Genomic DNA, 16362 nt, shown 5'->3' on the forward strand with positions numbered 1-16362 from the left:
ATGGTTTGCAAAACTCTTTCCACATGAGCAAATGGAATTATGCTTTTCCTCAGCCACTGGCCATAGAAAGTCGCGCCTCAATTTTTCTAGCCTAACCAAAACTGTCTTCGGACATTTATATAGAGACGTGAAGTAGAGGGGGAGATTGGAGAGTGTCGCCTTAATAAGAGTGATCCGACCTGCTAGCTACAAGTGTCGACCCTTCCACTTAGATAACTTTCTTACAAATCTTTCTATCACCTTACTCCACAAATGCTTCACCGATTTTCCTATGCATGACGGAAGCCCCAAGTAAGATGACTGAAAAACCCCAACCCCACACCCAAAGACATCCGCGTAGATCTGTGCTTCTGTGGGCATCCTAAGGCCGAGCATCTCGCTTTTTCTCACATTAATTTTTAACCCTGACACCTCTTCATAGCATCCCAATATTTTCCTTAGGTTATCCACCATTGTTATCTCTACAACACAAAAGAGAATTGTATCGTCCACAAATTGTAAATGAGATATTCCTTTCCCTCCTTGTACTCCTTTGAACCCAGCTATAAGTCTCACCTCTCATCCTTTCGCTAACATTTTGTGTAATGCTTCCACTACCACTACTAACAAAAAAGGAGAAAGCGAGCCCCCCTGCCTTAAGCCTCTTGAAGCATTAAAGAAACATTTTGGTTATCTATTAACTAGAATAGAGAAACAAGGTGAAGAGAAGCATTGGCGCATCAAAAGGATCTATCTGTCACCACATCCGATTCTTTTCAGCATGCACTCAAGAAATCCCTAGTTCATGTGATCATAAGCCTTCTCTTTGTCTAATTTGCAAACCACGCCTTTTTTCCCTCTGTGTCTCAAATTTATACATTAAGATCTGTCTATTTGCCACAAGCGCTCCTCGATTCTTTGAAATACCAAAGATAGCACCCATCTGAATCCAGATGCAAAATTTTTAGCCAAGAACTTAAAAGGGTTTCGGTGATAATCTTCAAGAGTCACGACTCCTTTCTTGGGAATGATAGAAATGAACGAGGCCCCCATCCCCCTTACAAGCCGTCCTGTCTCGAAGAACTCTTTCACAAATTCTGCTACACAACTTTTGATCACCTCACAGAAGAGTTGATAAAAAAAAAAAAAAAAACCATAAGATAACCATCAAAGCCCGGGGCTTTATCTTTTCCCAAAGAATCAATAAATCTTGATTTCTTCTTCCTAGACTGGCTTCTCAAGAGAATCCTGATCCACTGGAGATAGAAATTGCAATGACAAGTTATCCAACAAAGGTCTCCTCCTCCCCTCGCCAGTTAATAACTTTAAATAGTAATACACTATGGATGAACAAATCTGTTCCTTCTCTTCAATTATGTGACCATCAACTATCAAACTGCTAATCCGATTCTTATGTGCTCTAGCAATAGTGTGTGTTTTTGCCGCCTTCTTTGAGCCATAATGCCTTTGATCTTTGTCGCCCCATGATCTCTTCGTCCTTCAGACATTTTGAATAGGTTGCTTGCATTAAAATACATTTTTACCGCTCTTCTTCGGATAGCCCTCCCCCCTCTTCCTTGATATAAAGCCTATGTATTTCATTCAACGCATTTTCCGCATCATCATTTCTTTTGCTTAAGAACTCCCTCTTCCATTTGTTCAACTTGCCCTTAAGTAGCCTCATTTTTTTAGATAATCGATAGCCAACCGACCCTGTAATTGTAAAAGATTGCCATCAATTTTTAATTAGTTCAACAAATCCTTCCACTTCTAGCCACATATGTTTGAACCGGAAAGGCTTAAGCCCCCAGTTATCTTCCACCACCTCTAACAAGATAGTATGGTGGTTGAAAATGGACTTGGGGAGGAGACACGATGACGAAACCATTATCTGTCCAATCAACTTACAACATAAATCTATCCCAATCTAGACATGACTGCATCAGCCCTCCCACTGGTCCTAGTAAAGTTTGCCCCTCCCATTAGAATGTCAACCATATTGTTTTGACTTGCCCACTCCTCAAAGCCTTTCATATTTCTAGTGATTCTACTCCCACTCGACTTCTCGTGTTTGAATCTGATTACGTTGAGTCACCCCCAACACACCAATGATGACTAAATTTGGCCTTGCCCATTGGAAGCTTCTATGAGCTGGAACACATGGCCCATATACTACTGTGAAGCACCATCTAAAATCAGTAGACACGTCATTAAATAAAATAGAAACTGAGAACGAGATGAGAAATGTGTCTTTCCAAATCCACAAATCCTTGTTCCAGGCTACTACAATTCTTCCTGAAGAACCTTCTGCATTCAAAGCAAACCACCACTTGTTCCTTCTACCCCACAAGGAATTTAAGAATTTTATCGTCGAAGGCCTCAGTCTTGGTCTCTTACAATGCGATAATTTGTACCTTATATTTTTTGCATACCTCTCTAACTTGATTCCTTTTTTCCCCGGCTTCTAAGCCTCCTGATATTCCAACTAAGTATCTTCATTGGGAAACTAATCTAGAGCCCCTTCCCTGCTTCCCACCACTGATCTTAGAGACAAAGTCGTAGTTGATTGAGCACTCCAAATTGAGTAATTCTCTCCACCCCTTAGGGTTTTCTCTCTTCGATTTCTATCATGCCTTTTTCTCAACAAATTGTATGGGCTTGAACATCAAAATCTCCTGCTCCAAAAGATAGCCCTACAAATTTTCCCACATGCTCTAGCAAGCCCCGGTACCATTCTTGTTCATCCAATGTCATTGAGGAAACCTTGCCATTGACGTGGCATGCGTCAGCCAAAAGGAAATGATAAGAGGCTTCTTTGATCTCATCCGGTGTTTCTCTCGCCACCTGTAAGGGGTATTACATCAAAGCATCATCAAAATTCTCCAAGCCGGCACTTCATGAGAGGGAAAGAAAAACTCAAATGCCACATGGGGGCCGGTACAACGCACCGAGACATCTTCGGCATAAGCAAGAAGCATCCTTCTAGTTTGCATTTCCTCCAACTTCGACCCCTCAGATATTTTCTACGTATGTCTCCGTGTAATGGCCTTATTCTATAGATGCATCATGAAAGAGTGCTTTGGCTTCAAAGGCTCCTACTTCTTTGAAAAAAGGCCTCCCCCCTCTGTAAAGTCCGAGTTTAGCTCTCACATGTGAGAATTTAAGTGTGACACGTGCTGAACTTAGTTAAGAACTTTCCCTCGTGTCGACAGTGGAACGAGTGTTACATGCTTCGGTTCCCCCAACACATGCGTGGTTTCATCCCCTAGCCTTTCAAAATCCCAACTTGGTAGACATTTGCTAGGTATGATACATGTAGCCCAGACATGCGCCTGTTGCTAATGTAAAACTCTCGCTTGTGGGTTGGCATGGGCCTCCAAGCCTCCCTCGAAGCGAGGATCGAGATAACCAAGCGAACCCGACACCTCTCCAAGCTTTCCATTTGTTATGCAACGCTTTGACATTCATCCCGAGCCTCCACCCGAACTTCCTGACTCCGGATGTCGACATTTCTGACGAGAGACGAATGATCGGGACACTTCGATGGTTAAGATTCCACCACATCACCCACCCACCGACCCTCTCCAGCAACCTCTATATGAGCAAAATCCTCTCTCTCTCTCTCTCTCTCTCTCTCTCTCTCACACACACACACACACACACACACACATTGACACATAAACTCCCCCCAAACCATGTGTGTTCCTTCTTTCTCATCCCTCCCATGGTTGCCCCTCCCCACCGAACCACCCCCATCTCTCTTCAACCACTCACCCCATCTGCACGGCACTCCCCAAAAGATTTCCCTCATCACCCCACCTCGATCCTCTCCTCCCCTACCCAAATTGCAATTATTTTTGGATCCTCCCAAATTTATCTCCTCTTGATGCAGATCCAGGCATCACTAATTTCCTCCCTATTTTCAGTTGCAGGATCTATGGGAATGACCACACCCAAGCATGGGCCCAAAGCCTTGAAAACCTTCAAAACCCAAAGTTCTAACAAAATACCATACAAAAGATACCATACTTCGACTTTTCCAAAGAAAGACTTCTTCTCCCACCTGTGTATTGCCCCTAACTAGGCCATCGTTGAAAAGAAAACCTGTCAATATATCTGGTCTAGGTTTGCATCCAACCTAATGGAGACTCAAAGCTCTACATCTCCTAGCAGCTTGATGATGAAGTCACTCTCCTTTAGCACACAACAAGCCTCAAACCAGATCTTTATCTCTTTCAGTGTAAACCCCTCCCTGGTAAGGACGAGCAAGGAATGCGTGAACTGAGGATGAGTTCTCTTTAGGATGTCTGGAGGACTAACCCTAACCTACGCAACACCTTTCTCCTCCACCTTCCACGCCCATTTGTCCGACTCCTAAATTTCACCCTCCTTCAATGACTCCTTCTGGATCACTTCCGCTCCTATCTCCTTCGCCGCTACTAGGAATTGAACCAGGATCACTCACACACACTACATAGTCTCTACCAGCTCATTTAACGAGCCAGACACTTTTTTTTTTTTTTCTTATGATAACTAATCCCTTATTAAACAAGAAGAAAAGGTTAAAAAGAACAAGGCCACAGGGGAAAAAAACAAGCACTCATTCAAATAACCAAACATTCATTCATTTTCTCATATAGTATCACCTTTGCCTTCATATAGGATACAAAACCATCCAAGCAACTTTAAGAAAGAATATTCCAACTATTTGACCCCACTGGACCGCATATACCGCAGCTAGTAACACTTGCAATAAAAGAAATATATCCAAAAGAGAAAACTACTTTCGAACCTCAAAACATGCGAAGGACCAAGACCTATATATAACAACATGGGTTACAATGTTGTGTGGATTGTACGAACACCACAAAACAACTCCATGGTTTGCATTTAATTTTTCCAACAAGGTTAGCAAAAAACAAGTAGAAGTCCATATCTATGCATGAGTTTCATGCATTAACATGGATTTCTTTTTTTGCTTTTTTTTTTCGAACATTAAATTGATTAACAAATGGTGGAAGCCAAAATTTACAAATGTACACAAAATAAAAGAAAATTACAGCTCTGGCCAATCACCAAGGAAATGATCAACCACCTTTGAAGCAATTGCTCATTCCATAACATAACATTTAGCCCTATTAAACACTTTCGCCCTGACTGATTCCTGAAACATCGATTATTTCTTTCTAACCATAAGAACCAAATTCCTGCGAGCAAACAAAGCTGCCACACTATTTTCTACCTTTTTCCCATAATCTCTACCGTGCCACATGAAGCAAAAATGCGCAATAGAACATGGCGAGGCCCAAGCTATTTCGAACAACTTGAAAAAACCTTCCCAAATAGCTCTTGCGAAAGCATGGTGAATAAATAAATGATCTACCGATTCCTCATCTTGCATACACATTAAGCAAAATTTTGGGAGAATCATCTTTCGATTACGAAGATTGTGCACCGTTAGAAATTTGTTTCGATCCACTAGCCATGCCAAAGCTATAACCTTTGGCGGGCACCATACTGCCAAACATAAGCTGATGGATTGATTCCTTCACCGCTCCTAGCTCCACTAAGCATCCTAAAAAAATAGCTTACTAAGAATTTCTTGGATTTCTCTTTCTTCCAAATCAATGAATACGATTCGCTTAGCACCAGATGAACCTTGAAGAGTAGCTTTTGCAAATTGATGAACTCCTCAAACTCGACATCATCCAAATTCCTCCTACATGATGGGGACCAATTAACTTCCTCACCTTGCATACTAAAACAACTTTCCACCCATAAATTTGACTTTACCGATACCCTAGCTAACCTACGAAAGACCTTGCTCAACTTTTGATCCCCCACCCAAACATCCTCCTAAAACCTTATTACTTGACCATTTCCTAATAAGAAACCTATCCCTTCCCATACCCTTCTTTTTATTGATGCCATGGACTTCCACATAAAGAAGGATCTATATAACAACAAAGCCCAGATCCACCATCCCCCCTCTTCAACCCTATATTTCCTACTCACCACCTCCCTCCATAAACTACTATCTCCCACCCCAAACCTCCAAACCCACTTTACTAACAATTCTAAATTCACTTCATAAGGTGGAACCTCTGTCCATCCTTCGTTCCTTGCCACAGAAAGTCCCTTGTAATTTTTTTCCAATTTATCCAACACCAATTTCAGACATTCGAAAAGTGACATAAAATAAGTCGAAAGATTCAACATTACCTACTTTATCAAAATTCAACCTACCTCCCAATGATAAATGCTTACTCCTCCATTGAGATAGTTTTCTTTGAAATCCTTTAACCACTTTATCCAAAAGAAGTTTTGCCAGTTACCTAGATAGAACGGGAGACCCAAATACGTAGATGGAAAGGGACCTTCCCCACACTCGAATATATTTGCAAAAGAGCTTTACCTCTTCCCTTGAGATACCAACCCACAATAACACACACAACAAAAGAGTATCATCCGCATACTAAAGATGAGTAATTTGGAAATCTGAATTTTCTATGCTAAAACCTCTTATGAGACACACCTCTACATCCTTACCAATCATTTTGCTTGAAGCTTTCACAACCACCACGAACAAATAGGGTGACAATGGATCCCCTTGTCTCAATCCTCTAGAAGATGAAAAGAATCCATTCAGGGATCCATTAACCAATATCGAAAATCTAGCCAATTGAATACATGCAGAGATCCAGGCTCTCCATTTGACACCACATCCCAAACTTCCAAACATGTAGTCGAGAAAATCTCAATCCACATGGTCATAGGCTTTTTCCATGTCGAATTTGCACACCACCACCTTCAAACCTCTTTCGTTACTTTCATCAACACATTCATGTGCTCCTAGTGCATTGTCAACTATATGTTGGCCTTCCACCAGTGTTCGAAATATTGGTATCGCGATATGTATCGCACCCTTGGGATATGGATACGTATCGGTTATCGCATGGGATATATCGGTTGTATTGTGTAATGTATCGTTTTTCTTGGAAACATTGGAAATTGGTCGAATTTTTCAATGAAATTTTAGTGGTTGATACATACTTACAAATCAAAACATTACAAAAAAAAGTGCACATAATAGATTTTCTTTGTATGGGGTTCTAATCTATGCGTTGTCTAATTGAATTGATGCAAGTATATTCAAAGTATATTCATGTAATTTATAAATGTAAGAAGACGCGTGGAAACACACGCAATACATTCAAAAGATGCAACTGCAAAATGGTGATGCTCACACAGAGAGCAACTTTCACTTGCAAAATACAACTGAAGGTAAGTCTTCTGGATGAAGTAAACCACTTTACTCTCCACAGTCCATCCCATTATAATAACCGAAAATTGTACATAAACAGGCAAACAAAAAAAGAGATGCTTTTGGTACAGAAAAACAAAGCTAGTAGCAACCTAACAGCAATGCAAACATGTGAATCACATCTGAGCAAAATTAGACTGCTGTTTGAGGTACATATTACAGTCAGGGAGGAATTATATGAACCTTGGCTAAATGATATGTATAGTATCCTCATGCCCTGAGTTCATATATGTGAGGCCCAATGTTGGCTGTGATCCAAACTGTTGATCTAACATGCCCTACCATGGATGGAGGATGCCAAAAGTCTCCAGATTAAAAGATCCTAGACATCCAACCTATAGCCTTTTGTGTTGAATGAGGATATCATTTTATTCTATCTTTAGCCGTCCATTGCTAGCCAGTGATTGACGAGTTAAGATCATTCCACCAGAGAGATTTTTGGACCATTGCCTATCCAAGGTGGTGCCATCAGATCAATGGTCTGGATCATTGATTATGGGACCCATTTGTACAGAATTTTTTTTAAAAAAATAAAAATTGAGAATAGTATTGCTCAAGCCAAGGACATGTGGTTGCACAATTGTCAGGTTGGTGGTTGACAGGTTATGATCTAAATGCCATCCATAGGGAAGGCATGAATATATATATTCTTTTTCTAGTATGGTTTAAGGAAAGAATTTATAGGACTTCTAAAGTGCGAATATCTTTCCTTCCAGCTCCAGTGAATTGCAGAAATCACAGCTTCAATGGTTCCTTCTAGGAAATATTTTGATTCAAAATCTTATGCCTTTAAAAATAATAGTAGAAGTCGCAACAAAATGAAATTTTATTGCTAGATGTAACATTACATGATGAAATCAAATAGATATGGGGAAAAAAATATCATTGGTCGCGTACGCCATTTTGGGAGGATGAACCGCATATTCCATCGTGGCATATGCAGTTTTTGGACCATTGGCTGTTATGCAGTTGCACAGAGAAGTATGCAACCGCATAGCCAACCACCGAAAATAATAATAATAATAAAAATTAATAAATCCATACTCTAAAACTCTCATTCTATCTTTAGATCTCCTACTTACTCTTATCTCACTCTTTTAAGTTTCAAGAATCAAGGTTCTCAGTCTCTAGTTGACCTGTCAATAGTCTAATAATCTAGTAGATGTACTAATTATAACAAAAAATTATTGAAATTGCTAATAAAACAATAAAATACAATTCCTTGCACTGGTAGTATTTTTACATTTTTTTCATTTTTTTCCAGATTTTATTTTTTCAAAAAGGAAAAAAGTTCAGGGGGCTGTGCAACAGCATGTGATTATGCAATTGCATATGCGCACAGGCCCCTGGGTCGCACATGATCATTTATATAAAGAATGCTAGTGTATTGTATATGTGGTTAGTAGTGGCCCTTTTAGTGTAAGTGCATGTGCACACTTTCCTCTTCTCTTGCGGTGTACTATATGCTCTATTATAATAAAATATTGTGTGTTAGGGCAAGTAAGCCAAACACAACATCTTTCCCAAACTCTCCTCCTCCTCTCTCAATCTTCTCCTCTTTTCTTCACATTATTATCATCAAATCATTCCCTACTTGGTATCAGAGCATAGATCCAGGCATTTCGCATCCAATTGAGAGGCGACACGTCACCTTACTGGTGTCAACAGCCGTACGACTGACATCAGCATTGTACGAACACATGGACTCCGTTTGAGCTAAAAGTTTAGAGGTTTGATAGATCTTGATTTTAGAAAATTGACATAATTTTTTCAGAATTTTTTGGACCTCCTTTCATGGCTTTTTGGGCGAAATAGAGAAATTCGAAAATCGGGCTCATCTTCCGTTTTTCTTCGGTCTACCTCAAATCGGGCCTCTCTTGGCATAGGTTTATCTCTCTTAGACTCTCCTATGGCTGACAAAGGGCCCTCATCTCTTGGCGTAGGGTCTCTTGAATCCAACCCCTTACAAATTACCTCCACTAAGTTGAATGGTGACAACTATCTTCAATGGGCACAATCTGTAAAAGTGTTCTTACGAGCCCGTGAGAAGTTGTCATATATTTTGGATGATCCCTCAAGCTCTACAGATGTTAGCTACAAGTCTTGGACAAAGGATAATTATCAAGTTATTGCATAGTTGTTAAATAGTATAGATTCCTCGATTAGCCACTCAGTGATGTTTTTATCCTTAGCTAAAGGCATTTGAGATGCGCTTCATAATATGTTCTCGGAATCTCAGAATTTTTCACGGGTATTCCAGCTTATTCAAGAAATTGGTCGGTTCCAACAAAACTCTAGATCATTAAAAGATTATTATTCAACGCTTCGGGGTATGTGGGATGAGCTGGATATGTATCAGTCTCTTCCTTCCAAATGTAAAGAGGATCATAAACATGCCCATAAGCAACGGGATGATACTCGTAGCATGCAGTTCCTAGCTGGGTTGAATTCTAATTATCTTCATGTTCAAGATCAGGTTGTTATGCAGGATCATCTTCCCCCATTGATGATAATCTATGCCATGTGTCAGCGTGCTACCGTCTCTACTCTTCCTTCTCATTCATTTGTGCCACCCGAGTGTTCGGCACATCTTGCTAGCGATCAGTCCTCTCTTGGCCTTCGGGTACCATTCTTGAGTTCAGGGCACATTTTTGGTTTTGGTGGTCGTGGTAGAGGATGCGAGGGAGATCGCAGTCGTGGCAGTCGTAGTCTTCGTGGTCATGGTGGACGTAGACGAGGACGTGATGGTTCCCGCATTTGTTCACATTGCGGTGGAACTAATCACATCGTTGATTATTGCTAGCAGATACATGGTCGTCCTACGTATGTCGCTACTTCTGTTGCATCCACAGTTGCTCCTGAGACAGTCTTCCACCCCGACAGTTGAGCAATCTACTTCAGAGGAGTCTCTTATCATTTCTTGGGCTGCATATGATGCTCTTATGCGGCTTCACATTCGTGATAGTCCTGAGCCATTCACGCAGCTTCGACCCAGTCAGGTACTGCTCTTCTTGCGTCATCCTCTCCTACCTCCTGGGTCATAGACTCTGGAGCTTCCTCCCATGTGACTGGTAAGTTTCAATTCTTTCTCTTATTCTCATTCTCCTCACACTCAGTATGTCACAGTCGCAGATGGAACCCAAACTCTCATCTCTAGGATTGGTTCCATCCCTCTTTCTTCTTCCTTGTCTCTGTCCTCAGTCTTGCATGTGCCTCGTTTTCCATTAAACTTATTGTCTGTTAGCTCTCTTACTAAATCATTAAATTGCTCCATTACCTTCTTTCCTCTTTATTATTTGTTTCAGGACCTACAGACGAAGAGAGTGATTGGTGGGGGACATGAGGGAGGAGGCATTTATCTTCTCGAGCTTCTAGTACCCTTTCTCTAGATCGAGAGTCCATGACTCGGTGGCACTGTCGCTTGGGCCACCCATCAATAGCTAGATTGAGAATTTTGTTTCCCTCCTTATCTATCACTAAACCGTTATGCTGTGATATTTGTGAATTGTTTAAACATCATCGTGCTACGTTTCCTCCTAGCTCTTCTGGGAGGAAATCTCAACCTTTTGTTCTGGTTCACTCGGATGTCTAGGGACCAGCTTCGGTTACATTCACTTTTGGATTTAGATATTCTGTTACTTTTATTGATGATTATTCATGCATGACCTGGATTTATCTTTTGAAATCTAAAAGTGAAGTGCTTGATGAGCTTAAAGTGTTTTATCATGAAATGTGCACTCAATTTCAATGTTCCATCCAGTGTTCGAGTTGTCGGTATCGCTACAAGTTTCGCTGGCTAGAGATAAAGATATAATATCGTTATCGCCGATAATATCGCCGATAACTGGAAATACAGGGAAAAAGGGGGAAACATGGAGAAAATGGTGGAATTTTTCAGTGAAACTTCATGACATGTCTAAATACACATATTTACATATTTAGGATTGAAAAAATTACAAAAAGAATGCATTAAATAAGAAGTTTCCATTTAATGGGGGCCAAAAGGCACGCGTTGTCGTAAGAAATCACTCAAATAATAACCAAAATGAGTTTATGTAATACAAATGTAAGCTTATAATAATTAAGACATGTAAAAGTAAATGCATTTAAAAAAAATACACATTTATGGCCACATTTCATCCCTATATAGAATGACAAGGTGACTCGTAATCATTGTTCAGATCTCGTGGCCGTTGAGAGTAATACTGTGGCCCACTATGAATGTGCACGGGTTATCCACGCTGACCATCCATTTTTTCAGCTCATTTTAATAGTTGTTTCGAAATTTGAAGCATGTCCAAAGCTCAAGTGGACCACACCACATGAAACATTGGTAGTAATGATTTTCACAGTTGAAACCTTGGTAGGGCCTACAGTGATGTTTATTTGTCATCTAACCTGTCCATAAGGTCACAAAGACATGGATGAAGGAAAAACACAAATAATATATTGATCCAGATTTTCTTAGACCTCATGGAATTTTAGATGTTATAATTTCAATTCACATTGTTTCCGTGGTGAGGTCCACTTGAGATTTGGATATAATTGGTTTTTGAGCTAAAGCCCTCAAATTATTTGTTTAAAATGGATGGACGGAGTGGATAAAATATGTAAATCATGGTGGACCCCACATAATTTACTCGTACGCAAACACATATGTACTCGAGTCGGTAGGGACGCGGCTCAGGTACGACAGGTTGAGCGGCAAGACTTGCCACCGTAGTGACATGTAGCTGTTATCTGGCCCACCATGGTTTATGTTTCGTATCTACACCATCCAACTATTGGAAGATATCATTTTAGTGTACAAAGATAAAGAATGTGTCAGATCCAAATCTCTAATGAACCACACCACATGAAAACAATAATGATTGGATATCCACCGTTAAAATCCTCCTATGGCCCACTGTACTATTTATTTGATATTCAATCTGCAGACCTAGATGAGGGCAAAAATCAAATATTAGCTTCATCCAATACTTTTATAGGTCCCAAAAGGTTTTTAATGGTCCACGTTATTCCTGTCATGTGGTCCACTTGAGATTGGGATATACCTCATTTTTGATCTCATACTCTAAAATTGTCTCGAAAAATAGATGGACGGTAAGGATACAATACATACATCATGGTGGGGCCTACAAAACGTTATGGTGGCCCAACGAATTGTTTAATGGTGAAAATCATTATCTCCGCTGCTATTTGTGGTGTGGTCCACATGATCTTTGGATATGATTCATTTTCTGGATAATGCCCTAAAATAATCTCTAAAAATAGATGAACGGTGTAGATATAATAAATACATCACTGTGGGGCCCACGTAACTTTAATCTCCTTTGAACCGTTCGTAAACTCGGAGCTCGAGGAGCGTTAGTGCTCGTCTGCGCACGCCACGTACCTACAGCAGCTATACAGCTACTGTGTGTACACCACCCATTCCACTTCCCTTTTTTTGATGAACCGACCCCGACGATGGCGATTTCGATGGGTTTTTGTTAAAGCTCCCAAAAATCTCTCCCCAAATTCTGATATTTTTTCAAATCCCAAATCAAATCCCCGTAAGCCTAGGTAGAATCCAGTTTCCTTTCAAAGCTATTCCATTCGAAGAAAAAAGGGGATTTTAGGTTTTTCGTTCTTGTGAAAGATCCGGCGTTGTTGACCACGATTGGACAACCAAATTCAGCCGAAGGCCACTCCTTGGGTAGATCTTGAGTAAAAAGGTAAGAGAGCTTCTTCTTCTTCTTCTTCTTCTTCTTCTTCTATATATTTTTTTTCCGAATAAGAGGGTCGTCGCCTAATGTCGCCGAAAACACGGCATTTGTTTTGCCTATTTTGCCAGTGATCCGAAAATATCGCCGATAATATCGAAAATATCGGCGACATCTAGAAGAGAAACGAAATATTGGGGTTTCGGTATCGCAGGTCTGGCGACACCGATAATATCGGCGATATTATCGATTTCTCGCCGATAACTCAAACACTGGTTCCATCAAAACCCTCCATTCTGATAATAGGGGGGAATACATGTCGACTGCCTTTCTGTCCTTCTTGCAAGAACATGGTATTTTGTCTAGGACGTCGTGTGCTTGCACACCTCAACAAAATGGTATTGCATAATGAAAGAATCATCATCTTCTTGAAGTTGCTCGCATCCTTCTACTTGGTATGCATTTATCTAAACATTTTTGGGGTGATGCTCTTCTAACTGCTACTTTTCTTGTTAATCGTATACCCTTACGTATCCTATCTTACAAATCTTCATTTACTATATTGTATCATCATGATAATCCATTTCCTCTACCACATAAAGTTTTTGGTTGCACATGCTTTGTTCAAATTTTGGATGGAAGTAATGATAAACTTAGCCCCAGGGCAATTAAATGTGTCTTTCTAGGGAATACTCGGAGTCGGAAAGGGTATAAATGTTTTGACCCGTTGACTCGGAAGAAATATGTCTCTGCTGATGTAACCTTTTTTGAGGATATTTCTTTTTTCTCAGCTCCAGGTCGATCCCTTTGTGATCCTCTTGCGAGTCAGGAGGAGTATGACTCTTATCATCTTCTTCTTTCCACCAGTGATCATAGGAAAACTCCTCTCCCCTCCATTCAACATCCTGTTGGTGATTTGGGTGAGCCTAAGCCTCTGCGGGTGTATCATCGTCAAATCTTCACACGCTCAGTCATCCACTCTTCCGCTCACTTTAGATGTTGCCTCAGGTGACTCTCCTACCTCGAGTTTAGATCTCCCCATTGCCTTGCGCAAAGGGTCACGATCTTGTACTCAACACCCCATTAGTAATTTCATTTCATATGATCATCTTTCACTGTCTTTTCAGTCATTTGCAGCTTCCCTTTCATCATAGACTATTCCTCAGTCTCTCTCACATGCTCTTCAAAGTCCTGACTGGACGAAGGCGATAATAGACGAAATGTCTGCTCTTGAGAAAAATCATACTTAAGACTTTGTGCCACTTCCTTCAGGTCATAAACCTGTTGAATGTCAATGGGTTTATACGATCAAGTTTATTCCAAACGGCTTCATTGATCGCTATAAAGCACATCTTGTTGCTAAGGGTTACACACAGACTCATGGTATGGATTACTTCGAGACATTCTCTCTGATGGCTAAGCTTAATTCGATTCGCGTTGTGATCTCCTTGGCCGTTAATTTATCGTGGCCCTTGTTTCAACTCGATGTTAAGAATGCATTTCTCCATGGAGACCTTGTAGAGGAAGTTTATATGCATCAACCTCCTTGCTAGGTTGCTTCTCACAACCCTACACTTGTATGTCGGTTAAAGAAGGCTCTTTATGGACTCAAACAATCCCCACGCATGGTACGAAAAATTCAGTCAGGTTCTCTTGGAATTCGGCTTTGTTCGTAATCATACCAATCATTATCTTTATATGTCGTCGATCGACAGGCATCATGATTCTCATTGTTTATGTGGATGATATTGTTCTGTCCGGTAGTGATTTTGTTGGAATGAGGGAGGTCAAAGAATTTTGAAGACCAAGTTTGAGATCAAGGATCTTGGTCATCTTCGCTACTTCATCGGAATTGAAGTTGGTCGCTCATCATCCACATTGGTCTTGTCACAACGAAAATATGCACTCGATCTTCTCATGGAGACCGGCATGTTAGGATGTAAGCCTGCTACTACTCCCATGGATACTTCACAAAAGCTTCAAGCAAATGATGGCGCTCTCCTTACTGATCCCGGAATGAATCGACATCTTGTAGGCCGGCTTATTTACCTGACTATTACTCGCCCAGATCTCTCATTTGCGGTGGGCGGTGTTAGCCAATTCATGCAAGCTCCCCGTACTTCCCATCTCACGGCTGTTTATCGCATACTTCGGTATCTAAAATCAGCCCCGGGTCTTGGCCTCCGCTTTCAGTTGCATGGTCATCTTCATCTTTCTGGCTATTCCGATGCTGATTGTGCAGGTGGTACTTATGATCGCCGCTCTACATCCGGCTTCTGTACCTTCCTAGGTGGCAATCTTATAACATGGAATAGCAAAAAACAACCGGTTGTTGCCCAGTCCTCAGCTAAAGCAGAATATCGTGTTATAGCTTATGCGACGTGTGAGCTCGTGTGACTTCGCAACTTTCTTGAAGAACTTGGCTATCCTCCTTCGGATCCTATTCCTCTTCACTGTGACAACCAAGCGGCCATCTATATTGCTCGTAACCCAGATTTCCATGAGCGAACCAAGCATATTGAGGTCGACTATCACTTTATTCGGGAGAAAGTAGCTTCTAAGGAAATCGTCACTCCTTTTGTTCGATATAGGGATCAACTTGCTGATGCTCTTACAAAGTCCTTGAGTCGAGATATTTTTCATCGTATTCGTGACAAGTTGGGCATGTTCAACATCTATGCTCCAACTTGAGGGGGAGTGTAGAGAATGCTTGTGTGTTAGGGCAAGTAAGCCAAACACAACATCTTTTTCCCAAACTCTCCTCCTCTCTCTCAATCTTCTCCTCTTTTCTTCACATTATTATCATCAAATCATTCTCTGCTATTTATGCCATTTGACAACATTGGTCCCTACCCAAAAAATAGAATTTCACACAATAAAGAGCAAACTTCAGTAATAAAACTAGTAGTTCATCATCAAAACACTGGAAATAAACTACAGCTCAAATAATACAAGCACTAAATACCTTTCCTGAAGCTCTCCACCCTTCAAGTCCAAAGTTCTTTCTTTGTTACTGATACAAACCTGCTCATCTGCAACCCCGGAGCAAGAATCAGCAGTGGCTGTATGGTTCTCTTCTGGATCATGCTCTCTAGATTCATTTGGATGTGATGAATGACTGTTTTCAGCATTCTTTAACCTACATCTGGTATAGGGCCATAAGAGCATTCAAATCCCAACCTTAATATGGCAATAGTGTAACATAAAAGGGTTACTGCAGCAAGCATTCATTAAAATTAATAAAGAGCAGTTATCTTCGTTTAAAACAATATAAAATACTCAATGATGCAGCCGATCAAGGGATTAACAGTCAATTCATTGCAGCGTTCCCATACAAAAGCATCATTAGGCCTG

The 16362-nt window shown here is 40.7% G+C and overlaps 1 protein-coding gene across 4 annotated transcripts in view; it reads right to left on the minus strand.

Annotated features, from left to right (window-relative positions):
* Positions 1-16362, minus strand: part of LOC131246597 (uncharacterized) — a 59681-nt gene that overhangs the window by 14780 nt on the left and 28539 nt on the right. For all 4 annotated transcript variants that reach the window (XM_058246861.1, XM_058246862.1, XM_058246864.1 and 1 more), the window contains one exon: positions 15974-16153. In XM_058246861.1, coding sequence (XP_058102844.1) covers positions 15974-16153 — 180 coding nt within the window. The remainder of the gene's footprint in view (positions 1-15973; positions 16154-16362) is intronic.

Source organism: Magnolia sinica, chromosome 5, assembly GCF_029962835.1.
Source record: "Magnolia sinica isolate HGM2019 chromosome 5, MsV1, whole genome shotgun sequence".
Lineage (NCBI taxonomy): Eukaryota > Viridiplantae > Streptophyta > Magnoliopsida > Magnoliales > Magnoliaceae > Magnolia > Magnolia sinica.